We start from the raw sequence: 25,811 nt of genomic DNA, 5'->3' as shown, positions 1-25,811 counted from the left end.
AAAACCTTTTTGTCTCAGAGAAGCGAGAAAGGTTTTTGAATAAAAATCAAATTAGAAAATGTTCTTGTTTTTGATCTACTATAGGTCATTCCCAAGCACCTCAACGCGTCTGCGCAGTTTAGTTTCTCTATTTTATGCGAAACCTAGTTGTACCTGTATCCCCCATTAGCCAAAAACTAAACTTAAAGGCAAATATTCTCCCTTTACATCACAACAGCTTTTTTCGCCAACTCTTGTCACAGAGGAAAATTGCTTCAAGAGAGCGCTTCATAGCGTTTCGCTGGTGACGCACTTGCATTACCAGCTATAAAAAAAATAAACTGAAAGAAAAATGTTTGGATTTTTTTGAATCTTAGCAACCATAGAATGATCATGTATGGTTCTTAATGATTTTAAAAAGACCAAAAAAGGTGCTCTCAAATCATACAACGTTAAAATATGGTTCTTACTAACATTATAAGATCATACTAAATTTTTTTGGGATGTCTCAAAGGGAACCATATATAATTTTACAAAGAACGTTCATCCTGGGTTTATTTTGCATAAAAACGTTTTTTCTTCATTTCGGTCATTTTTTCTTTTCAAGTTCTTAGAAAACCATCAGCCGTGGAAATATCTATCAACGACTAGGCAAATAGCTTTGCTTTCACTTTCAAAAATTTCAATTTTTGGATAGTAATAGAGCTTTATGGTTATGCGGTGCAACTAACAAGGAATGGTTTTAAACTCTCTTAGTTATAACGAAATAGAAACCGATATTCCACAGAGTAAATCCGAGTGGAAAAACTACTCTGCTTATTAAGTCTATCAGGTTATGAGTCGAGTTATCACTTTTCTCCGGCTGCGCTTCATCTGATGCGGGTTTAGTGGTAATTTCTGGGTCGGTGTAGAACTCTGTGGTATCGTGCTGCTGACTTTTGTCACTTTGGTCCACTAAGGCATAGTTTTTAGGATCTGGTCGAACTGTTGACGATTTACGCTAAAACACATTACTTGTGGGTTAATTTTTTTCTAACACAGATTAAAGTTAGTATCTGTAACTTACGAGTATGAAATATTACCCAATGTCAAAATACTGAAGAGCAGTATTGCTCAACGTCGAAATACCCAAAAAAATTGTCAATCTTTTCGTTCAATGATCCGATTACAAATTAGCAGTTGGCATTACAAACATACTATCACATTTAAACTGATAATTTAATCCCATTTTTGGTTGTGATAGTTTGATAAAAGCTGAGTCATGATCAGGGTCTGTAATTGCCTGGTCAAATGAGCTAGTCTTGCATTTCAAACTTAGTAAAAGTGTTTTATTGTTCCGACCCCTCTTGAGGGGGGAGGAACTATATACTCAAATGGTTTTTTTGTTCTTCAGACAATTTTGGCCGACCAATATATTCATCGTAGAGTGTTGTGAGTGGTATCATTAGAAAGCCCGTCCAGCGTAAAACAGGGAATTAAAAAGATTTTTTCAATTTTTGCTTTTTATTAGGAGTTATCGAGGTTTAAATTTTTGTGAATATTAGACGTAATTCAACTGTTTTTATTCACATTTTGCGTATTTTTGACCAAACTTTCGTCAATTTTGCTAAAGTTTGTTAAATTTGTTAACTGCAGTGTTATTATCTTTATCTCGAAAGATAGAGGAGGGTTGTTGAATTGATCGATCCGAGTTTTTTGGCTAGAATTTATGCTAAATTTTTCAAAATTCAGACTTTTTCGTCAAAAAATGTGACCAAATCTCGTTTTTGAGCCCACTTGCTTTAATTTTGCTGTACGTAGACACCTTAAAACTGGGTAGACACCAAATCTCGTTTGCTGTAAGTAGACACCAAATCTCGTTTTTTAGCCCACTTGCTTTAATTTTGCTGTAAGTAGACACCTTAAAACTGGGGCCATATTCTTCATAAGCTTAACAAAGAGCTAGTTGTACTCCCTCTGGCTCTAAGAGTCTTCAACATTTATAATATTGCCAGTTTTTTGCAAATATAAACGCGATAATTATACAAGATGCATTATTTATTTTTGACAAAATGAAAAATTTTGCATAAAAAACTGATCAAACTCCCAACCATCTAATTCCCTTAAAAACTAATTCCCTTCAAAACCGATCTAATTCCCAACTGATCCATTTCAGACGCGCAGCAATATATGGGTTGATCTTGATCTCACCATGGATCTTTATGATAAAAATTTTTAGATTTTAATGAGGCGCGCCTATTATTTTCAAAATATTTCCGGTATGTAAATGTTTTTTATGTAATCTACGGACAAGAGATTCAAATCAGGGCTCAATTAAAGAAAAGATACCATTCAATTCAAAGGAGACTCAACGAGATTATAATATGGTTTTAGAGTTAAGCTTATGGTATTTACGGCTCTGACCAATTGTTTTCGTAAAAAAAATTTTTGGACTTCGTCCGATTTGCTTTCATTTCTTCTACATTTGTAGCCCGATGACTTAATGTTCCATAGGATCTTAAGATCCCGGTAGTTGTTAGAAGGTATAAAAGAACCTAGATATTTTTTTCAGTTGTTATCTAATGTTTTTCATGACTTTGAGCATATTTGTATTAAAAAAATCGGTGCACTTTTGAACTTTGCAGCTGTTTTATCTTATTTCTCTCAGCTTTGCGCACACTCGAAACGAGTAAAAACGAGCTAAAACCAACTACCTGTGAGTTATAAAAAAATTTCAATGATGGTTTTATTTTCAACTAATGATTTTTTAGTTTTCGTACTACTTGTTTTCAACCTTTCATTTAATTTTGATCCTAATTTTATATTTAGTTCATTTTGTTTTATTGTCAATTAGTCAAATTATTGATCTGTCCTTTTAGAAGGAGGCATTGTAGAGAAATCGCACAACACTGGAAAAAAGGGGTATCTGCATAAATTTAATATTTTTTTGTTGAATAATTTTTGATTTTTGGGCTGAGACACAGTTATCTCGCAAAATTTCGTGGTTTTTTTTATTTTGCTTGTGTTTGTCGTTCTATTCGTTGTTACCCGTCAAATACCAAACAAAGATAGATTGTAATTGCTTCCCAATGACTTATAACTCTTAAACATCTTAAACATCTTGATAAGACAGAATGGCAATTTTAAATCGGTTACTTAGAAAGAAATGCCTTACTGTACAACTTATTTCTGTGCTAATTTATTTCATGTATCGTCACTTCAATTTTGAAGATGAGACAATCTTTCCACCCGTGGAGTCGATTACAGTTCCTTCTCCAGGAGTGCAGAAGTAGGGGGCATATCATTATTAAAATAATGGTTACATCGTTCCCTTTTTTAAAATCAGAGGTTTCAATTTTTGTCCAGAAGCTCATTCTGAGCAAAAAAAATCCTAGGAAATTCAATATTTAATCATTTCCATTATTTGAGGCATTTTTCCATTTTTCTTTAAAAAAATGAAACAGCTTTTGGACCGAAAAGAAAAAAAATAAATAAAACTGAAAAAAAAACTCATTTTCAGATTACAACGCAAAAAACTGAAACTGTGACATACTATGCATATCAACAAAAATTCGATTACCGCTGTCTGGATAATTATGCTGATTTTTTTCCCTATAACGATTGCAAGGCGAGCCAAAGTTTAATTTTTAGGTACTTTCAAGCTGCATGTTGCATTTGTAAGATCGATATATATAGCAAGTATTTATCTTATAAAAACTATAAAAAACAATTGGTTAACACTTAATATTATTGCGTGCTGCTCAAAACCGAGTTTTATTTCAGATTTTTTTTCTGGTGCAAGTCAGTGTATTTGAATTTTGATGTGAAGGGAGAGGAAACGGTTTTATCTTTGAAACTGAAAAGTTTATGTGCAATCTTTACAGGATAACGAAGTTCTAAAATTTTACAAATAACTCGTCAACTAAATGTTATTGTTTACCAATTCGTTTCAACTGTTTTTAAGCAGATTTGAAAAATAACGAATTACTGTTCGTACCCCTCTTGAGGGGGGAGAAACTATATACTCAAATGGGTTCTTTTTGTTCAGACAATTTTGGCCGATCGATATATCCATCGTAGAGAGTTGTGAGCGATATATCATTAGAAAGCCCGTCCAGCGTAGAGTGTGGCATTAAAAAGAGTTTTTCATTTTTTGTTTTTCATAGGGGGTTATCGAGGTTCAAAGTTTTGTTTAAATTAGACGTAACTCAGCTTTTTTATTCATATTTTTGACCCAAATTTTCGTCAATTTTCACCAAACTTTCGTCAATTTTCCTAAAATATGTTCATATTGTTAACTGTTGTGTCCTTTTTTTCTCTAAAGATAGGGGAGTGTTGCTGAATTGTTCGATTCGAGATTTTAATTAGAATTTAAGCTAAATATTTCAAAAATCAGACTTTTTTGGTCGAAAAGACGGCTTTTTTAGACCAATTGCTTTAAATTTGCTGGAAATAGGCACTTTAAAACTGCGGCCATATTCTTCTTACAGTCAAAAAAGTCCTATTCGTACTCCCATTGGCCTTAGGAGCCTGATGGATTTATAATTTTGACAACTTCTTGCAAATTTAAACTCGATAATTATACAACATGCATTATTTATTTTTGACAAAATGAAAAAATTTTGCTTAAAAATTGATCTAATTCCCTCAAAAACTAATTCCCTTCAAAACCGAACTAATTCCCAACTGATCCATTCCCAACGCGCAGCAACATCTGGTTTGATCTTGATCTGGATCCTTACGATAAAGGTTTTTCAGATTTTAATGGGGTGCGACATTTTTTTCAAAATATTTCCGCTATGTAAATGTTTTTTATGTGATTTACCGGAAAGAATTTCAAATCAGGTCTCCATTTATGACAGACACCAATTACAATAAACGAGACCGAGGCCAACAAGATCATTTTATGGTTTCACGGTTTATGGTTCATGGCTCTGACCAATTGTTTTCGTAAAAATTCTGCGGACTTCCTTGCATTTTGCTTTCATTTGTAGACCAATGACTTAATGCTCCAACCAAAGATCCCGGTAGTTTGTAGAAGGTATAAAAGAACCTAGATGTTTTTTTTTGTTATCTAATGCTTTTCATGACTTTGAGTATATTTGTTTTGAGAAAATATCGGTGAATTTTTGAACTTTACAAATATTTTATATGATTTCTCTCACATTCGGGCGCAATCTCAAAAAAAACATGCGGAAACCAAATTCTTGTGAGTCATAAATTAATGTCTGTAAGGTTTTTATACTCAACTAATGGTTTATTTATTTTGATACTACGCGTTCTCAATTGTTTTCATTTTGATCAAAATTGAATATTTTATGAGTTCATTTTGTTTCCTTGTCGAATCATCACATTATTGACAAATCCAATTGAAAGACCGCAAAGTAGGGAAAACTCAAAATGTTGCAAAAAGGCGTTTCTGGATATGTTGTTTAATTTTGTTTAATAGTTTATGCTTTTTGGACTCAAATATCTCGCAAATAATTGCGGTTCTTTTAATTTTGCTTATGCTTGTATTTCTTTTCGATGTTGTCCACCAAATATCCGAAAACGATAGTTTTCAATTGCTTTCCCTGACAGTAGAAGTCAACCTCGTTAAGGACTCCAGTTTAAAGCTGTTTGTTTCAATGACTTTCAAATTAAATTTTAAAAAGATTTTTTTATCTGATCCATTTTTTCTTTAATTTTGGTCACCATATAGCTGAGCTTCACTCATTAGAAACCTCAATTACTTTTGCTGATTCAAAAGTTTTTTTTGCGCTTGGTTATACGTTGTGACTGATAGCTTCGTAAACATTTAACCTTTTACTTTTAGAAAAATTTTCCAGATTTCTATACTGTTCATTTTTTGGGTTTCTTTTTGTTATCATGTCCAAGTATTCCTTTCATAAAGATAACTCGTTGATTTTTTGATAAGATGAAATTTATGGTTTAGAGCTGTTGCAGGTAACATCTTGTAATTATAGTGCCTCGAACAGTGTCATGTCGTAAAACTGTTTGAGGTTTCGGCTACTCTATATGTTTTTTGTTATTTTGTAAGGTCGTGACTCAGTCTCATTATTAACAACCTCAATTGGCTTCTTGAGACGTTCAAATCTAATTTACTGCTTTTTGTTGAAATTCTAAGTCTGTTATGATTTTTGAAAACATTTATTTTCAAAAAAAATTTGGGTTTTTGAGCTTCGTCTTTTTTAAGTAGTTTTTAGGTCGATTTGTAGCTTAGTCTCTGTAAACACAGATAACAACCCGTTTTCAGTCTGCTACAAATTATTCTTTATAATGGTTTTAACTTCAAACATTTGTTTTTCAGCTTTGTTACTACGATTACTGTAAGATTTTTTAACATGTTAGATTTTTATGTAATTGTTCATTTTAAAAAATTTTTTCATTTTTTTTTACTTTTAACAATGATCGTATGTCCCATTGGCTTTGAAATTTGGCACAATTGCAAATTGGATGACAACATGTCTCAAATGCTTCCTGTGTAGATATAAATGAACATTTTATTGATTTAAGTTGATATCAAATGACATTAATAACTGTGAATTTAATAGTTTTCAAAAATGGAAAAGTATTTTAAAAGTTTGCTCATATTTGCTAATTTTTGTCGACCTGTTAACCAATCGCATTAAGGACAGCTCCCATATCATTTCCAATAAAACATAGGTTAAATTGTTTTATTTATGTTTAATCTGATGCGAGTTGTGATTTTTTTTTGTTATAGACATCGACTTTTGGTCGTAAATAATGTTTGTTGTTTGCTTTTTATTATTGTCTCCTCTAGTAGTCCTACTATCAACAACTTTCATCGGCCAACTAGCGTGGCATTAGTGTATTCCATTGGTTTTTTTTCTGAGCGATGTGTATGTTTTTGGAAATTTTCTATCTCTTCATAATTTGGTAATCAATTAAGTCAAGAATGTGGATGAGCGGGTTCGGAATATTATGTACGTCATAGTGTTGTATTTTTCAAAATTTTGGTGAAGAGTAACTGAGCTGTTTTACATTTTGAAGACAAGACAATTTTCCAATCATCGACATATTTTTCTCTTATAATCAAGTCTTTCGAATATTTTGTAATCTTTCCGTATTCACTGCTGTTTTTTTTTTAAATTGATCGAACGTCACAGTTTAAAACTAACACCAGGTGGATGGAGGACAAAAAACCCCGGGAAAATTACTAAAAATACGATAGAAATTTTATAAAATCTAAAAACTTCATTGATATTTAATGCTTCCACAGATTCCAACTTTAGAATATTACCACAATATTGAGAATGATATTCATTGTTGTTAAAATATATGAATTAACTTGTACATTTCAATCAATTGTCCAACTCTAAATCCTATGTAACCATGATTTCTTGGTGCTTGATAAGAAACGGCAAATGAGATCAATTAAAAATTTAAAAGAGCATTTAAAAACTGTCGCAATGAGAACGAATCGATGCTCCACGCAGAAAAAGAACAGTTTTTTTTAATAATTCATAATGAAAAACACAAACAGGTTTGAACGCAGCAAAAATGCCATAATCAGCAAAAAAAGATCCATGATGTCAGTTTCAAAACAGTCTGAAATGTGACGAATAACAAGAAAAGTTAGTCAAAATAAAAATGCCGTACATAATTGTTTAAGATTTCGGTTTACTAGTAAATTTATACCAATAGTCTAACTAACTCTAAATCTTATAAAAACATGATTTCTCGATGCTTGGTTACAACGCAACAAAAATTTACACTTACAGCTTCGGCTCGTTTTGCAAGAAAAGATGCGAATAGACACTCTATCATTGCAGCTGAATTGACAAAGAAGTTCACCATCAGGTAGAGATCCATCAGTTTGAAGTCACTCGTAGATGGGAAGTTTTCCTCCTCGCCCACTACAAGGATCAGCTGCGATAGAATGAGAGCAATGCAGATGCTGATTCGCTCAGGAAGAGATAAAGGATCTATCCAGAACACAACCCAGCTAAAATACGGCAAATGTTCCCGAGATGTACGATTTTAGTAAACGTAATCAGATTATTTATGATTCTGCATAAGATGCAAAAAACCGTCTCTTTTTTCAATTTGTCTTCCTTTCTTACTTCCTGTTCGATAGTTGTTACTCTTCTTTAATACGAATGAAGCGCTATTCCGATAGCGAGAGATTTCTTAAATATTATTATTTTTTTTTACTTTTTTGGGATAAGAGCCGAAATTCAACTTTACTGGAAATTAGAACCAAATAAACAGAACTCCGGTAATCAGATTAATGAGAAAGCTTTATTGTTGAACACGGTACATCAATTTTTTCTGAGAATAAATTTTTTTTTTCTTAAGATTTTGCCCGCGTTTATGCGCAAACATTCCGAATGGCTATATAAGGGCAATGTATTTATTTATATCTTCACGATTTTGTGAATTAAATCAATTGGGTGATTAAAAATATTCGGATATGAAATAGATCGTTTGCTTTAAAATAAACATGTGATAAAATGTAGGTAAAAAAATCCTCTTGTGTTGTTCACTTTTGACAGATCTCATATCAGTAGTCTTGAGGGAAGTAGCTATGAAACCCTTGAAAGTCATTTAAAAATCAGAGTTCTTGCCTCGATTCAAGTCGCTAAAATCAATAGCAATAAAATCAACCTATCGGATTTTGAACTATGGAAATAGCAACGGAGACTAATTTAAAAATCTATAAGAAACAAACGAGATGATTTAAAGGATTAAAATTGCGTGCCATTTGATTGCGAAAAGCAGAAAAACATTCAAGGGATGATCCAAATTTCCAAAAATAAGCATGCAGAAAAATACCTAATATATCGAAAACATTATGTTGGTGGTCTTTTTGATAATATTTTTCTGTTATGCCTCAAAACATTTTTCTCATTTTTGAAGGTCGGTTGTTAACTGTCGCGCATCACATCATCTCTAAAATGAGAAAATGCTGATCCACATTCTGTTTCGTCTTGCTGTTAGTGTGTTGTGTTATTGCTTATAGCAATCGGGAGATTTCTGGTGTTAGAAGGTGTTCGAAAGCAATTAAATAAAATGAAATGTTGTTGAAACGAGTACGGATTTCCAATTTAGTAAATAATTAAGCTCTCAAGATAATAGTTGTCAATGAGTTTTAAAATTTTTAGTCACTTTATAAGGGGCAGCTTTTTACTCCCCTGTCGTTAAAAATTGCTTTAATTCCCAGACATTTGGACTATTCTTTTTTTAAATTTTGGGTTGGCAGGTTTTGTTATACTCTTTTATGCAGATGATGAAAATTTCAAAAAATATATATTCAGAAACTGATAACTTCAAGTTTTATATGGGATCAGACCTCTCAAGTTTTTTGACAGAAATGATCATTTTCCTTGAAAATTGGACAAATATTGGCTAGAATTTAAGCCAGAAAAAAGGAATAGCTAAAACCAAACTGACAGATATCACAATTTTTTTTTGTTTTTTTTTGTATTAAAGTCTTATAAGGAAACATCTTTATCTAGCTGCGTTAAGCAGTATCTTAGCTGCTTGGTGGCGGTCAAGCAAGCCAAACAGCGCAAACATTAGATGTCTAAAATTGACGTTTTTACGGTTCCCTGTTTTACTAGAATGCCTTACAAAATTTGCAGAAACTATGCGCAGTGTTGATTGTAACGGTTGACAACAATTCTTTTGACTCACGTTTACTTTGGCTGACTTTGCGTTCATCCGGTTGCTTGCTCAATGCGCTGTTGACACAACGCGCCAATATTGGAGAAAAAGATATTTTTTAGCAAAAAAATAAAAGCCAAAAAAATTTTTTTTGATGAAAACATTATTTTTATGCACCATTATTTTAAGTTGATTGACCCCACACTAGGCGAAATAGCAAACCAATTTCCCATTAGAGCAAAGAGAAGTTGGTAACAGACACTTATATTTGATTTAACAGACTTTTAATTTGATTTAAACAACCCAACGTTTTTGGAAAGTTTGCAAAATTAATTATCTTTGGATCATGCAAACGTAATTATCGTTGGATCATGCAGGATTATGATATTAAATTTTTCTGAACTTCATCGTTTTATCTTCGAAAATTTTCGGTAAAGTTCATTTTCGTTTTTTTTTTTTTGATAATTTTAAAACAATAGCTTGGCTACATTAAAACTCAGAGGTCTAAGTTAACTTGCAATAGTTGCAATAGTTGACAAATTTGACTGTTGCAATTTGCCTCGAAGTTCGAAATTGCAATTTTTGTCAACTATTGAAAGTGCAAATTTGACAAATTGCAACAGGAAAATTTCTCAACTATTGAAAGTGCAAACTTAGCAACTATTGAAAATGGAATGTTTTTTCAACAATGGCAAAATTTCATGGATTTCTCAATTTGGCAATGAGGCGACTGCAATTATATATCGTCCACAAAACTGATTGCTTATATCTTAAGACATATTCAAATACAATTGCAACAGGCAATTTTGACAACGATTAAAAGTTCATTTTTTTCAACAATGGCGAAATTTTATTGATTTCTCAATTTCGCAAAGAGACGACTGCAATTAAGTATTGTTCACAAAATTGATTGCTCATATCTTAATACATATGCAAATACAATTTTTCGACAACTTTTATTGAAAGATAGTAATTGTTCTATTGTATTTAGGTATCAAAAATTTGCATACAATTTCCTCCATTGCATACAAGGCCATATATGATTAACGGTAATTACACAGATTTATACATATTATCCACTTCTCACGGTAATGATAAATGGTCATGAAAAAATCAATAAACTGCAAATTGGCCCCCTTTTGTAACAGTTATCAGCAACCATACGTGAAAATTGGCTTATAAGTGAGACCCTGGAAACATTGATAGCTGAACCAAATAATGCCAAAAATTGGTATACATCAGGAGTTACGTTAAGGGTGAATTTTTCAAAATCTAGCCAACCGCCGATATCGAAGAAAAAAAGTATAATGGCTTTCATCGTTTTCCTCTGAGTAAAACAGAACGTACCGAAAATTGTTCATGCTTAAGATAAAATTTACTTATGAAACCAAACGCGCCAAGTAAAAGAAACCGAACGTACCAAAACTAAGAAATCAAATATACCGTTCATTATCTTACTTTTAAAACCATACCAACGACCATACCAACGACTTCTAACGTGTTTAAAAAACGAACATACCTATGATATCGGAAAAAATCTTCGCTGTTTTTTGTCTAACTAAAACCGAATACAGCGACAATTTTCTTGCGTTTAAAAAGGACGATCTCTCAACCAGGGTTTGGGTTTTAATGGAAGCATACCTGAGAACTGTCAATGTAATATTGGGCAAAATAACTGTCACTAATATGCCCATGTACTTTCTTTGCAAGTGAAATTGCATCGTATGTTCTGATATAGTTGTTGTGTATTCATTGCCCTGGAAAGACACATCGTAATCTGTTGTATAATTGAAGTCGTCAAAAGTGAAGTCTGCTGTTTGTTGATTCGGTTTCATCCCGAAAAAATCTTTCTTCTTCCCAAGAAGTCCCCAGTTGTCCACTACCAGATTTCGCACATAGACCCTGACCTGAAATAAAAAAACTCACTTCATTATGCTTTCATACATATTTTTCCAGTTTTTATTCCTGTTTTTCCTTAATTTCTTCAAAATTAGAAAAATCTTTATTACTCTTAATTTACATATGTTTACTCCAATCTGTTGCTGTTTTCTGTAAATAATGGAAAGAAAAGACCTCCGTATTACCAATTGCAGATTAATAACAAATCGCAAGTTACCAAATATCACTTAAACGGCGCATCACAAAAATTGGTATCTATAGTGGATCCTGTATTAAAACAACTCGATAACTCAATCTTAGGCTAACTGAAGCTGTTGTCATTGTGTCGTCCAAAAATAGTACCCCGGCTTCAGGTTCAAAAACCCACTAAAAGTGATAGTTATAAATTTGATGAAATAATTGAAGAAAAAAAGTAAAAAAAACTTCAAGATTTTTAAACTCCAATTTCGTTTTTAGAACATTAGGTTCAATTCCAGCTTTTAAATTCCTTTTTCCCTGGTTTCTTCAAACTCAGCTCATACGTTGTTGCATTTTTCTCCTCAATGGCATTCAAAAACATCTATACCAAATCTTTCTTACTTTCTTACTTTTCGATTTGCTCTCACCAACCTCCGGGATATCAAAAGCGTTTGCTCAGTAGGATAAATATTTTTAAGTGAAACTGATATGAGAATAGTTTTTGGAAAATAGAAGACATTTTTAAAGTTTATAGTTTTTAAAATTAATTCAGATGACTAAAAATCTCTTCTATGTCAACACAAAAACCATTCTACAGTTTTATTGTTTTTAAGAGGCAGTTGGTTGAGATTTTTTGTGATTCAAACTTCACCAGATTAATCAATTTCTCAATGAGGAGTGGCAGAAATTCCGTTATAGTTTTCGTTCTGGATTTTGACCGGAGAAAGCATGGAATAGCAAGCACTTCAACACACTGGCCTCAGCTTGTTGCTCAAACTCTTAACTCCCAAAGAGCCTTAACATGAAGTGTTGGAAACTCGAGTACCCACTTGCTGAGGAAACGATTTTAAACAATAAGCTTTAAAACTCAATCAAAATCAGATCATTTTTCTTACTTTTTTTCTGGTGAAAGTTAGGTAATTTCTTTCAGTTTCACCACATTCAAGTTTATGTTGGTGTCAAAACTTTTCAACGGAATTTAACTATTGTAATAACAGATTATAATATAATAATCAGATTAAATTAATTAATATAATAACTGTGAAATGTTTATTTGCGAATGTAAATTTATTTAAGGAGTTCCATCTGGTTTTCTGTTATCAGTTTTTTTATTTAAAAAAATTTGAATTTACATTTTCTACAAAAGTTTTCAAAACTTACCTTGCAGGTATGCTCATCAAACGGGAAGTACTTCAAATTGATCTGACAGGAAAAGGTGAAAGTTCCCGATCTGTGATATTCAATATTGTTACCCGGGATACTAAGTTTGACCTCCCCGCCATCAGGCGTGAACTCATTTGAGATGAGGGTATCATAATGGATTGTAGGTGTCCAGATTGAGCCGAGGACTTGAGTGCCAAACTCGTACGTGTTGTATCCTGAGTCTGGTTTAAGTCCAAACGTATCAGCAAGTCTTTTGTCGGTCCATTGGGCCTATGAAAAATACTTTGAAAGAATAATATGGGAAAAACTACACAGATTGCCATCTCGCTTGTTTTGCCTACTTTTATTTACTTCTTCAAGTTTTACTGTTTACTTCATTTTTAAGAAGCAGACATTTTTAAATTTATTAAAGTACAGTTGCAAAAATTACGCTGCCAGACAATTTTTATGCCTGAACCAAAAATGTTGATAACATTACATAAAAATTTCATAGGGTTATGCAATTGTTTTGAAAAGTTTGTATGGGGTTTTTTGAATTAATTGAAAAGAACTTCCTTTTATAAATGTGTTTCCAGCATTGAAGAGAAGTTTTAAAAGAGCTGATATAGTTCCTTTCGGAATATTTGAATATAGCGAAATTTTAGCGAGAAAGCCAATGAAATTGCAATATATAAAAATTTGCATTTAAAAACTTGCAATTCTGATTGACACTTAATGTTGTCTTTTGACCTGGCTACATTTTCAGAGAATTTTTTAAAAAAAAACCTCAAATTACGACTGGAAAATCTGTGTAAAACTTTTTCAAATATTGTCTTTCCTCAAAATTGAAAAAAAGCATCAAAAGATTCAAATTTTTTCAGTGGTTATCAATTTCTAGTGAAAGAACTTTGATGAAAGGAACGTTTATAAAATGAAAAGTTTGTTTAGATTAAGACGGCCCAGAAAATCAATTGTTCAAAGCATAAAAGTTATAACTGATTTGTTTCCAAAAATTTGTCTCAAATATTTCTGTGCTAATTTTACGAAAACTACTGCCCAGAGTAGGCCCCCAATGAAAAAATTTTTATCAATAAAACAATTTGTTTGAGATAACTGCTTCTTCTGGTTAAGTTATAAAATGATAAAAACTTAATCCTTCAACAAATTTATAAATATTAATAATTTTTTATTGCAATTGAAGTGTTTATCGAACAAAACTTTTTGTCTAAACAATGCTTCCCCCTTGGGTTGAAAGAAGAAGAAACAAGTTTTAACATTATGAAATGTTGTTGAATTCATAAATCACAATTTCGAAAAATTAAATCTTGGCAGTTTCAAAAAAATGCCTGAACAAAGCAGTTTGGCAATCACCCTGATTTTTGCCGCCACCCCTCTCAGTTTTTGTTAAAATCTCTGTTACGATAATTGACACAAGGCTCGGCACATATATATGAAATCGTAGTTTTAATCAGATATAGTTAAAGTATTTCAAAATTGGTATCTAGCAATGAAAGCGGATCGGAAGGTTATTTTGATGATCATTTTGTTTTCTCCGGAGCTCAATTAACTTGTGGAATTGTATGCCATTTGAAGGCCTTTGAAACTTTTAAATTGGGCAATTGGTTGACTAAAGTAGTAACTTGTTTCTTCAAAAACGGTTAACTTTTCTGTAATTTCAATGCTAATTTTGCTTGGGTCCATGTTTCGACAGCATTTTTGCCTCTTATCTGGATGACTTTTCGTCGCTCTTGTCATCTTACTATCCTCTTAATCAAAGCAAGATATGTTTTGCACCTGCTCTTGTTTTCAGTTCAATATTTTTGGTTTTTTAGCGCAGCTCTCGTGCTTCTCAACAACCAGAAAAATTGTATTAGGTAAACATATTTTTACCTCTTCTTGTCAAAAGCTTATATTTTGGAAATGAGCTTCTTGTTGGTTCTAAATTTTGCTTGGGCTCCAAAATTTTTTGAAGTAACGGTTACCTGATTCTGCTTGAAGTTTCAGTATTTACTGAGAACTTCTGGCATTTACGAAGAACCACGAAGCGATTCGAGATATCAAATCAGAATTTCGAACTGACTTCTACAGAGTCACGCAACCAAGCTTAAAACACGAAAAGCGAGGGTTTTAAAATGACGAAAGTCAATCGAAGTCAACTTCTGGCTAAGTAGGAACTTCTGGCACTGCAGTCTTCCGGCATTTTGAAATATGTACGTGAATATTATAAACAATTAAAAAAAAACGACTGCAACAATATATCTCCACATTATGTTAGAGTGAGGTGTAATTTCGATGATACATTTCCCGACGGTTCTATGCGCAAACAGCAAATAGTTTTCTTAGCTGTTGCACACTCGTACCACCTTAATTTCTCCTGGCAAAAAATATGTGACCTGTTTCTCATCAATAGAAATATTTTATATTGTATCAATTCACCTCTTCTTTTACTAAATGGTATGAAATATGAACTTACCCTTTCAGTTGCGTCAAATGTAATTGTGCCTTCAGCTTCTGAAATTATTCTCATTGTGTCCACTTTCAGTCCAAAAAGCAACTGAATCGGTTCTCCATAATCCGGAGGTATGAAACGCTGGTTTCCGTTCAAAACTTGTATCTCGGCAATGACACCAAAACCAGCCAAGATTACCGTAAAGCAGGATAAAACAAATAGAACGTTCATTTCTGGCGTGTGAGGCTTCAACTGCTGGCCGTAAAAAACGTTCGATTGAACACCGCTGGAAAATGCAAATATAGAAAACAATTTTATCCACCCAGTTGCTAATATCCGCTGGCAAGGTCGACTCTAATTTGGTTCAAATATTTTTGTGGGATGGCCAACCATCAAAATGTAATTTGGATTAAATTTTATAAACAGGTGGGTAAAATAAATGTTTTTGCTGGAATGATTTAATGCCACTTATTATTTCACTCTATTTTATCAATTTTTATCAATTTTGTTTGGACACCAGGGAATTTCTATAACTGCGCCAGGGGACTATTTAAACACGGTGGTGAAAATATAATGATTTATTGTCTCGTTCAAACAATCCACACCGAATTGTAGAAAAAAAACTGAAATAATTCTTAATGCGCATCTGCTTCTGAAGCATATTGATTTCAACTTTTCACATGAAATGTTCACCCAGCCAGAACTTAGAAATTGGAGAAAACAATTTTTGAAGTTCTGGACTCGATGTCAGAAAACAATAAAGAATACATGTAATGTGCCGAGACAGAGAGAATAAAGGTTCTCAATATATCTAATGAACATTTTGCCCTCAAAATTAGCCGCAATAACCAGAGAAACCAGACCAATCCCATCCCGTAAATTTTTTATTCGACTTTACTCTGCTTTTGTTTGCGGCCCATGTGAGTATGGATAATCTAAGAAAAGGCGTTGAAACGTTTTATTTTTAGCTGCTTTTCGAGACTCAAATTTCGGAAACTCAACGACAAAATTATAGCTTTAGAAGCGAAGCGGCATTAAATGAGGACAACAACATTTCTTGTAAAAGAACAGTTTAAAAATCTACTGAATCATTATCTTTTATTAATTGAGGAAAAAAATCGATAAAAAAGTCAGAAATATTTCTCCAATGGAACATTATTAGATTTGAAATTCGTCAAATTTAAATTATTGCGTTTTCACTCAAGGTTAAAGTTGTCATGTAATTATTTAACATTGTTGATCGAAAGCCGCCTGTGACATCTTTCAGAAATTTCATCGTGTGGTCTTACACGATAAAAGCTCTGCCCTATGTGAACTTTAATCGTGTAAGATCTTATAAGATACTTAGCAGATCTAATAAGACAAAAATTCAATTCCGCAGCAGGTATTTTATCAAATCTTACCTGATAAAAATTCACGTAGGGAAGAATTTTTATCGTGTAAGATCTGATAAGACATGGTATAATGATTTCATTTTTGCCATATAACGTGGTCAAGTTCCTATTAAAGTAAAAAATAGTCCGTCAACTAACCAATTAGGAAACAGAAAAGAATTTGATTATTCTATTTGGCTTAACTTAGAAGTCCAAGATAATTTTGGTCTTTGAAAAAAATTGCAGCCTAGATCAATAATCATCACCTCAGAAAAAACCCCTGATATCCCAATAACCTTGATTATAATATCTTAAAAGTCTCAAAAGACAAAATATGATAATTTTTGCTTTGTTTCTCTGACACTTGAGTGTTGCATGCTGTAGCTTTTGGCTACTACTTGAAAGCAATTCTGTATTGTCTTCAATTTGAAGAACAAGCCATACTTAAAGAACTTTTACGGTATAAGATCAGATAAAAATCTTAGTAAAAAGATTAGTCGGAGCTTTCCGAATTTTTATCTTACAAGATCTTATATAAATCTTATAAGATCTCACACAATAATTATTTTTTGTCAGGCAGAATTTTTATAGTGAAAGATCTGACAAAAAGGGGACTTTTATCGTGTAAGCTCTATTCAGATTTAATCATTTTTTTATCGTGTAAGACCAGATAAATTCCTTTACGCATGAACTTATAAGTACTTAATAGACAACTTTGTAATAAATTTGTTAGATCGTACAAGATGAAATTTTTCAGTTTCTGGGGTAGCTTGTCGGACTCTTATCCAAATTAAGCGACCAATTAATGGCCAGTGGCTCTAAAATTGTTTCATTTTGGTTTACTCGATTTGTTCAGCAGAGTCTATTTAAGATCTCAAAACAAGTGTTCTTTATTACCCTTCGGCGTTTGCTTACGATAGGCTAAAGTTTTTCATTGAAGTTTTCAATGCAAGTTATTTGCTAAACAACACAGTTTATGTTGTATGAGGCAGTTTACACGTATGCGGCAGTTTACTAGATGCAAATGCCACTAATCTCGGTCAAGATTTAATGGGATGTTTTTCAAGTGGAGGGGTATAATGAGTGGAGAGAGCTCAGCAATTAATACAAAAAACTATGCATCAAAGCTTTTCAAATATTTGCTAGCTCATTGAAATCAAGCTGAGCCGATTGATTTCTTTGTTTGTTACACTCATATGGAGTCACTTGAAATAAGGAAAAGAAAAAAATCAAAATTTCAAGTTTTTGCAAATGGAGCAAATTACCTAATTGAGTTCAAACTGAATAAATATGCTTAAGCTCCGATTGTGAACTTTTATAAAACGTTGAACAAAAAACGGTTTTAATGAAGTAAGCCAAATTGAAAAATGAAAACGAGAAAAAGCTAATGAAAGTTTTTTTGGCTAATTATTTCAACCTATTGTTTTGATCTAGAAACAAGCCATTTTCCAAGATTCATCTGAGAAACAAAAATTTACATAGAGACAAAAATTACTGCATTGCCAAATTCTCTGTCATCGAACAATATCTTAAAAACGATATTTTCTTTTTTTGACCCCGATTATTGAGTGCATACCTTTTGAAACCCACTAGTAAAGGTGGAAATTTAGCACATAATAAATTGCTACAAACGAAAGCAGAGTTCTTAATAAGTGCTGTTAGGGGTCAATGGAGCAAATGCCGAAAAGATCTAAAAGTTTGGTCTACTTTTTATAAATGAAAACTGAATTATTCAAATTCTATCAATGTGAGTTAAAAAATCTAATTACACATTGAAAAAATTGATCATCGAGTTAACTCTAGTTTTGGAAAATAACTCAGATGCTTTCTGTTTACTGCTCTTTTCCTCGGCACTATTCAAGAACATCTTTTTCTGTGGTCGTGACTTATTATTTGAAATGCTTTGTAATAGGTACCTTACGCATCTTATATTACTACGACTGAGCCAAAATTAGTTTTCGTTAAGCGCATAAACTGTTTGCTAGAACAAGTTTGAATCCTGCTCACCAAATGAGATCTCAGATAGAATCCTTTACATCTACATCTATATCTAGTTCTATGCTCCCAAATTTGATTTTACTGCAGCGAGTTTCAATTGCACAAAGCAAACAATGTTGACTGATTAAGAACTTTTGACTGAAGAATGATTGAGTGTGTACATCCGGAACCTTCAGCAAACGAAGAAAGTTCGGCTTTTATTAAATTCTCTTAAAACTTTGATGACAGGCGATTTCAGTCTTGCGAGAAATCTGGCATAAACATTGAAGCAGCGCATTTTTCTTCTTTCGCTCTTTTTTCAATACAACCATATAATATTTTTGTGAAAATTATGAGTTCAAAGTCTTCTTAAAGACTGTGATGCAAACTAGTACAAAATTTTTTATGTCAATTATTTCGATTTTTTTATGTACTATTTTTTATACCATTTTTTTCGATTTTGTCCCTCGATCTACAAAGCTGTAGCATGTATTGGTTTCTTATGTTAGTAGTTGACGGCAATAAAAAATAACAGTTCAATTACTCCTCATTTTGAGTAACATTGCTCAAAATTACTCTGTTTTTGAGTAAAACTGCTGAATTTGTTCAGCAGAGTCTATTTTAGATACCAAGACATAATACGTTTGGAGATGTGTTAGGTTAACTTTTTACATATCTCCTTCAACCAAAATTTTAACGCAAGTGATCTGCTCAACAACACAACTTAAGTTGTATGAGGCAATTATTGTGGTCAAGATATATTGTGGTCGGAGGATGTCTGTCAAGTGGAGCAACATCGTGAATGAAAAGAGAGCTCGGACATTTTTATTTAAAACAAGATGCTTTTTTGCAATCAATTACCAGCTCATTGAAATCAAGCTGAGCCGGATGATTTACTTGTTTGTTATAATCCTATGTGGTCACTTTAAATACGGAAAACAAAAGCAAATGAATTGTATGAAATTTTTGCTAATTAAGTAAAAAAAACTCATTTGAGTACAAACTAAATTAGAATGTTTAAGCTCGGCTTATGGATTTTTTATTCGTTGAACAAAAAACGGTTCTGATAAAGTAAGCCAATTTGAAAATTAAAAAAACAAATTAAATCAAATAAACCGAAGATTTGATCTTTATAAAGGGTTCAATGCCTCAGATTGGATTTGTGACTTGTCTGATCAATTGAAAACGCTTTGGCAGTCAATTGACCACCAAAAGTTCAACAATTCTTTCAAAATTCTTTCAAGAGGGTTAAAAACTCTCTTTGCATATTGAAAAAAATACTAGAGTTAATATAAAACTTCTGAAGTAATTACGCATCTTATTTTACTACCACAGTCAGAGTCAAAATGTTTTAACTGAGCAACATTAATTGACTGCTAAAACAAGTCTCAATCATTCTCCTAAAACAGAATCCTCTAAATCTATACCTAGTTCTATGATTTCAATTTTGATCTTGCTGCAGCGAGTTTCATTTGCATATTTTATGAAGCATACAACGTTGACTGATTTAAAAACTTTGACTGCAGACTTAATGAGTTTTGAGACCTGGAATCTTCAAAAAACGAAGAAATGTTTGCCGTCATTACTTTCTCCAAAAACTTGGTGGGCAAGCGACCTCAATCTGGCGGGAAAATTGGCATAAAAACTGAATGGCGCAATTTTTTCCATTCAGAAAGTGTTTCAGAACAAAAAAAAACTTCTGTAACGATTATGAGTTGAAAGTCTTCAAAAAGAGTGTGAAGCAAATAAATTCAAAGCTTATATTTCACTTTTTATGGCATTTTCTTTCTTTTTCAAAATCCTCAAAGCTGGAGAATGTGTTCACTGTTTTATACTATGTAGTTATGCAGTAGTCGACAACATTAAAAAATAACAGCACATTAAATCCTCATTTTTTGTCATCTTCTTTCAATTTTACTTTTGGAAGTTGACTAGTTGGTTTCGCCAAAATACTTAGCTCCCAAAGGGTTGGTTAAACAATTATTTTTAAATGGAAGATGAAAGCACTTCTCTGAAGCAAAAAAATCTGGGGTTCATAAACAAACTCTAAATGATAAACAGAAATATGACATTGTTTTTAAATTTTAAACCATAAAAAAACTTTTTGATTAATTGAGAGCGAGGTGACAATAATAGCATCAAGAAAAGAAAAACAATTACTGTATTTTTTTCAATATTCTTCAAAGTTCCAAAAAATAAAGCAGGGACAAAAATTTCGGAAAAAAGCCTTGGAAATTGAAATATCTAGAAATCAACCTACGGCAGGAAACTGATATATTTGCACCATAATTGTTATTGCAGGCATAAAATTTGGAGGTCAATTTCTTTAAAAATTTCAAAACACAACGGAGTTAGTGTAAAAGATAAACAATTGCTTCATGAATGGAAGAAGAAACACAAAAACCCAATCTACCATTATCTTTGCCGTGAGTGGATAAAAAAATATATCACTTCTCATCAAGAAATGAATGCGACAAGTTTGCATTTATTAAAAATACAAAAATAGTTTTAAAGTACAATAAAAATTTATTTTGGAAAAAATATGACTTTGAATCCATTTTTTGGACACTCTTCCCCTTACCTTGCAGAAAGATAATGTAATATTTGCTGTGAAAAACGGTGAAAAAGAACTTCTTCGCCCTAAAAGACCCGCATGTAGTATAAACGATGAGTATTTGTTAGGTCTGAGGTTTATAGCTCTGAAATGTTTTCATCGTATTCGCCAAATTTCATACTAAGAAGTCCTTTATCACTAGAATTCTTCGAGTTCAAGGCTTAGACCTCTTGCATTGCAGCATTGTAGATAAGTCTTTCGCCAATGTCCCTCTTTACTTCAGTTTTTCCCCTTTTTTTTATTGTTCCGACCCCATTAAGTGGTGGAGGAACTACATGCTTAATTGTTTTTTAATGAGGTTCACTCAAATTTTGCGGTTTCTAGCGATGAATTTTTTCCACTGCGTATTGTCTTTAGTAGTGAAATCTTTATTTTTGTGTCCCGCTTTTTCAAAGCTATTCATTTAACCCCTATCATTTAACCCGATTTACTCACCCCTGTATCATTTAAGCCCTCTATATTTTAAACCCTCTATCTTTTAACCTCTCTATCATTTCAACCCGATTTTAATCTTTCTATAAAATCAGGATTATTAAATTAGCAATATAACCATTTGGCCATGCCTCGCGGGCCATGACCGTGCCTCAGCGGCCCGTGGGACTTGATATGAAACTATCACAACCGAACGTGGGATTAATTTATCCACTTAATTATGACAAAACATGTCTTTAATGTCGACTGCTAATTGGCGGGTTGAAATTATACAGGGGTGAAATGATAGCGGGGTTAAATGATAGAGGGGCAAATAAATCGGGGTTAAATGATAGGGGGCTAAATGAATAGGGGTGAAAAGAAGTAGAACCTTTATTTTCTACACTCAAATTGTGAAAAAACGAAATATACGAGAAATATAAACGGAAAAAGAGTGATATGCTTATATTATTAACATGTGGATATGAATATTCATAGCCAAAACCGCAAATTTCTGGAATTTTTAACGGTAAATTATAGTGATATTTTAGCTACGGAATGGGTTACAGAATTGGAAAAGATCCTGCCGGGAGGGGGTTACAGAATTGGAAAAGATCCTTTACTTTTCAAACAGATAATTCTTTACAATATATCTGTAAAGTGTAGCATCAACCATTGGATCAAATAAATATAAATAAATTAAAGCTGCCGTGAAAAGAGAAATAGTTATGGTTACGTTATCTCCCAAGAGGTTCAGAGCGTGTGAATATAATTACTTTTATAACAAATGAAAGGAGGTGGCAAAAAGTTCATGTCCGGCAAATTAGAACGCATCTATTTCGAGCGATAAGTATAAAAAAGGAACAACAAAATCCCAGAAAAATAGTGTAAGCGTTATGCGCAAAAATTTCCGCTGCTTTCTAATAGTAACCTATTTTATTGATGAGTTGAGGGATCTTTCCCATTATAGCACCCCACCCCCCGGGCCGAGAAAAAATCGGTAAAATATGTAAGATAAGTGGTGAAAATTTAGTTTTTTCACCGCAAATTTCGTACATAGTTTTGCGGTGAAATGAGGCGAAATTATGTAAGTTCACTGCTAGAGTAAGCGGTGATCTTACAAAAAATCACCACAATTAACCGCTAAAATATGTCGTTACAAGGGTTCGAACCTCTCATACTTCCTGCATGTCCTCTCCACTTCTTCTTACACTGCGCCATCTCTCGCTACGGTCTAGTATTTTTGTTTTGACTATAAATCAAATTCACTCTAATTTCTTTAAAATATGCGCGGTGAATTTTTGTAAGATTTGCAACTTTTAGCGGTGAAATTACATATTTTATCGGTGAAATGTGGTGATTTTTGGTAAGTTCACCGCTTACTCTAGTGGTGAAATTACATAAATTCACCGCTAAGAAAAAAGTGTCAAAAATATGTAAGATTAAGGGGTAGTTTTAGTGGGAGGGTAAATCTTACAATTCCTCCCTTACTCCCTATTAATTTCACCACATTCTTTGCTGATCGCACGCAATTTTAACAATTTTTTCTAAGCGGTGAATTTATGTAAATTCACCACATTTATGTAAATTCACCACCATTTACACTTTATGTAAATTCACCACCACTAAGTAATTTCACCGCATTCACCGCTTATCTTACATAATTTGGATACTTTTTTCGAAGAGGTGAATTTATGTAATTTCACCGCTAAATTCAGCGGTGATATTATGTAATTTGACCGCTACCAGGCGATATAGGTTTTTTTCAACGCATTCACCGCCTGATTTATGTAATTTCACCGCATTCACCGCTTATCTTACAAAAATTCCCGCATTCACCGCTGATCCATTTTTGCGTTGAATGGCGGTGACACCTCGACCCGGGCCCTCCTTATGGTATAACTATCGTGATTGGGGGTCTTTAGATTCTATGACCACTAAGCGCAGGTGGCTATAATGGGAAAGACACGAGCTGTGGCGTAAAGGTGCTTGTCTATTTCTCTTTCTTCACATATTGCGATCTATCACCCCTCATTGTTTTTATGACACCCCCCCCCCCACACACACACACACACACACATACACACAAATTATGTGTTGTGTACATAGTACCCTAAAAAATAGTGAGCGCGCCTGGGGGCGTAAAAGTTATATGCACACTAAGCTGGGGGAGGGGAGAGACAGAATAGATCCAAACATTTGCTTTCCGGGCAATAAATGCTATAACGAAATGTAAATAGAAAGTAAAGGCCAAGGAATATTTTAAGCAAACGATTCAGGCTTTGGTTAATCGTCATGGAAATTTGCATAAAAAGTTAATAGAGCAGAACTATAAATGCGCGTTTGCCCGTATACTATAATGTCTTACAATTAGTTTGACGCCAACATTCACTTTGTTAACCGATTAGTATAACGTACTTTAATAGCAGAACATAGATGAAAACTGTCATAGAAATTGAAAAGAATTTAGATGTGGAATGTGCTTTGTGTCTCCAGCAATTCGATTTGGAGGCTACTATTTTCACTGTACACACAGCGATGACCAAATTATTGATATAAAAAAAAACATTTATTTTGATGGCTCTTTTTCGCTCGTTTTAATCAATTTCCGCTCTAAATTTCGGCCGAAAAAATCACAACAATTTCCCGGGATTTTCCCTCCATAACCCCCCCCCCCCCCACGTGTGTGTATGGGTCTGTGTGTGTGTGCGTGTGCGCGTGCGCGCGCGCGCGCGCGTGTGTGTGTGTGTGTGTGTGTGTGTGTGTGTGTGTGTGCGTGTGTGTGTGTGTGTGTGTGTGTGTGTGTGTGGGTGTGTGTGTGTGTGTGTATGTGTGTGTGTGTATATATATATATATATGTGTGTGTATGTGAGTGTGTGTGTGTGTGTGTGTGTGTGTGTGTGTGTGTGTGTGTGTGTGTGTGTGTGTGTGTGTGTGTGTGTGTGTGGTTGTGTGTGTGTGTGTGTGTGTGTGTGTGTGTGTGTGTGTGTGTGTGTGTGTGTGTGTGTGTGTAGGGAGGGGGGGGGGGGGGGGTGGCTATAATGGTTAAGTCCCATTTTCTCAATGAAAACAAATGGCTTATCCAGTTTTTGGAACGTTTATATGTCAGCAAAACAAATTTACCTGATAGCTGGTTAAATGAGCAGTATAATAAATATAACTCAAAAGAGATTTAAATAATTGTACGTAGTTAAACTGCAGAAAATCAAAGCTAACAAAGGTGACTTGAGCTATTAAGAGTTAAATTAAAATGCAAAACTTAAGAAACGAGGTAAGTACGAATTTCTGTAATCAATGCTCTAAGATATAGCAACGAACCTGCCTCTGATTGTACTTAATGATTTTGCTACTTCGAATGAGATAGAGATATCTAAACTGCTCGCTCGAATCTGTCTATTTTACGGCTTAATTTGCATCTTTATTTGTGTACTCACTCAAACGCTTTTGCAATCAACAGATATTTATTTAACAGATCCATTTATTATAGCCTGGAGTGGGTTGGTTATATTTGAAACAATATCAATTCTTTCATCAATGCTTTTTGTTTCGAGCCCAACTGGCCGATCGGTATATTCATCGCAGGGAATTGAGACTGGTATCATTAGGAAGCTTGTCTAGCGTAGAATATGGAATTAAAAAGATTTTTTTTTATTTTCGTTTTTTACAGGGAGTTATCGAGGTTTGAACTTTTGAGAAAATAGAGTGAATTCCGTTGATTTTACTCAGGTTTTTCGGAATTTTTGACTAAAAATTCGCCAATTTTGCTAAAATTTGCTAAAATTTTTTTAAGGAAGTACTGTTGATTTTATTTTTAAAGACAAAAAATAGTGTCGGCTATTTTTAATTAATTTTTTTTTAATTTTTCCGGTTAACTATTTCACAAAGTTCAAACTTTTTCATCAAAAACAGTACAAAATAGGTTTCTTTAGTTTACTTTGATTAAATTTGCAGAAAGTGCTCACCCAAACACTACTAACACAATATTTGTTCACTCAAAACGGCGCTACTTCTGCTTCAACTTTCGTTGCGAGTGCTCTGTAATTAAACTTTTGCCGCTTTTTGCCACGCTTTATTCGTTGATTATCAAAAACGCAGCAATTATTTTTGATTTTGTTCTTTTTTTAACCGCATAAAAAAAATTCCGGCAGCTGTTAATTCCGTATTATAGAAGCACTGGTAA

At 33.1% G+C, this 25,811-nt stretch overlaps 2 protein-coding genes across 6 annotated transcripts in view; one reads left to right on the top strand and one right to left on the bottom strand.

Moving 5' to 3' along the window:
- Positions 1 to 700: 700 nt before the first annotated feature.
- LOC142339112 (glycine receptor subunit alpha-2-like) lies at positions 701 to 24,878 on the bottom strand. 5 transcript variants are annotated; one of them, XM_075388849.1, is made up of 6 exons: positions 24,755 to 24,878; positions 15,281 to 15,704; positions 12,826 to 13,098; positions 11,230 to 11,495; positions 7,702 to 7,927; positions 701 to 979 (listed from the first exon to the last, which is right to left on the bottom strand). In XM_075388849.1, the coding sequence occupies exons 2-6, from the start codon at positions 15,485 to 15,487 to the stop codon at positions 722 to 724; spliced, it is 1,230 nt and encodes a 409-aa protein (XP_075244964.1). In that variant the 5' UTR covers positions 15,488 to 15,704; positions 24,755 to 24,878; the 3' UTR covers positions 701 to 721. The 5 variants fall into 5 exon arrangements, with proteins under 5 accessions (XP_075244964.1, XP_075244965.1, XP_075244967.1 ...); XM_075388850.1 differs by having other exon boundaries at positions 15,281 to 15,610; XM_075388852.1 differs by having other exon boundaries at positions 15,281 to 15,542.
- The window catches only part of LOC142339111 (uncharacterized), a 92,402-nt gene continuing 69,714 nt past the window's right edge, over positions 3,124 to 25,811 (top strand). Inside the window, exon 1 of the mRNA XM_075388846.1 lies at positions 3,124 to 3,247. Within this exon, the coding sequence (XP_075244961.1) occupies positions 3,165 to 3,247 (83 nt within the window). The 5' untranslated portion in view covers positions 3,124 to 3,164. The remainder of the gene's footprint in view (positions 3,248 to 25,811) is intronic.

The sequence above is a fragment of the Convolutriloba macropyga genome, chromosome 5 (genome assembly GCF_964194025.1).
Source record: "Convolutriloba macropyga chromosome 5, txConMacr16.3, whole genome shotgun sequence".
NCBI classification, from domain to species: Eukaryota; Metazoa; Xenacoelomorpha; order Acoela; family Convolutidae; genus Convolutriloba; species Convolutriloba macropyga.
This window is presented reverse-complemented; position numbering and strand designations above follow the sequence as displayed.

What these genes read in the sequence shown, in the direction of transcription:
- LOC142339112 (XM_075388849.1), bottom strand. Translation starts at nt 15,487, where the DNA reads ATGAACGTTCTATTTGTTTTATCCTGCTTTACGGTAATCTTGGCTGGT. An exon ending in CATTTGACGCAACTGAAAGG is followed by an intron (nt 13,099 to 15,280) that starts GTAAGTTCATAT and finishes TATTTTTCATAG; the next exon opens with GCCCAATGGACCGACAAAAG. An exon ending in TTGATGAGCATACCTGCAAG is followed by an intron (nt 11,496 to 12,825) that starts GTAAGTTTTGAA and finishes TTTTTATTTCAG; the next exon opens with GTCAGGGTCTATGTGCGAAA.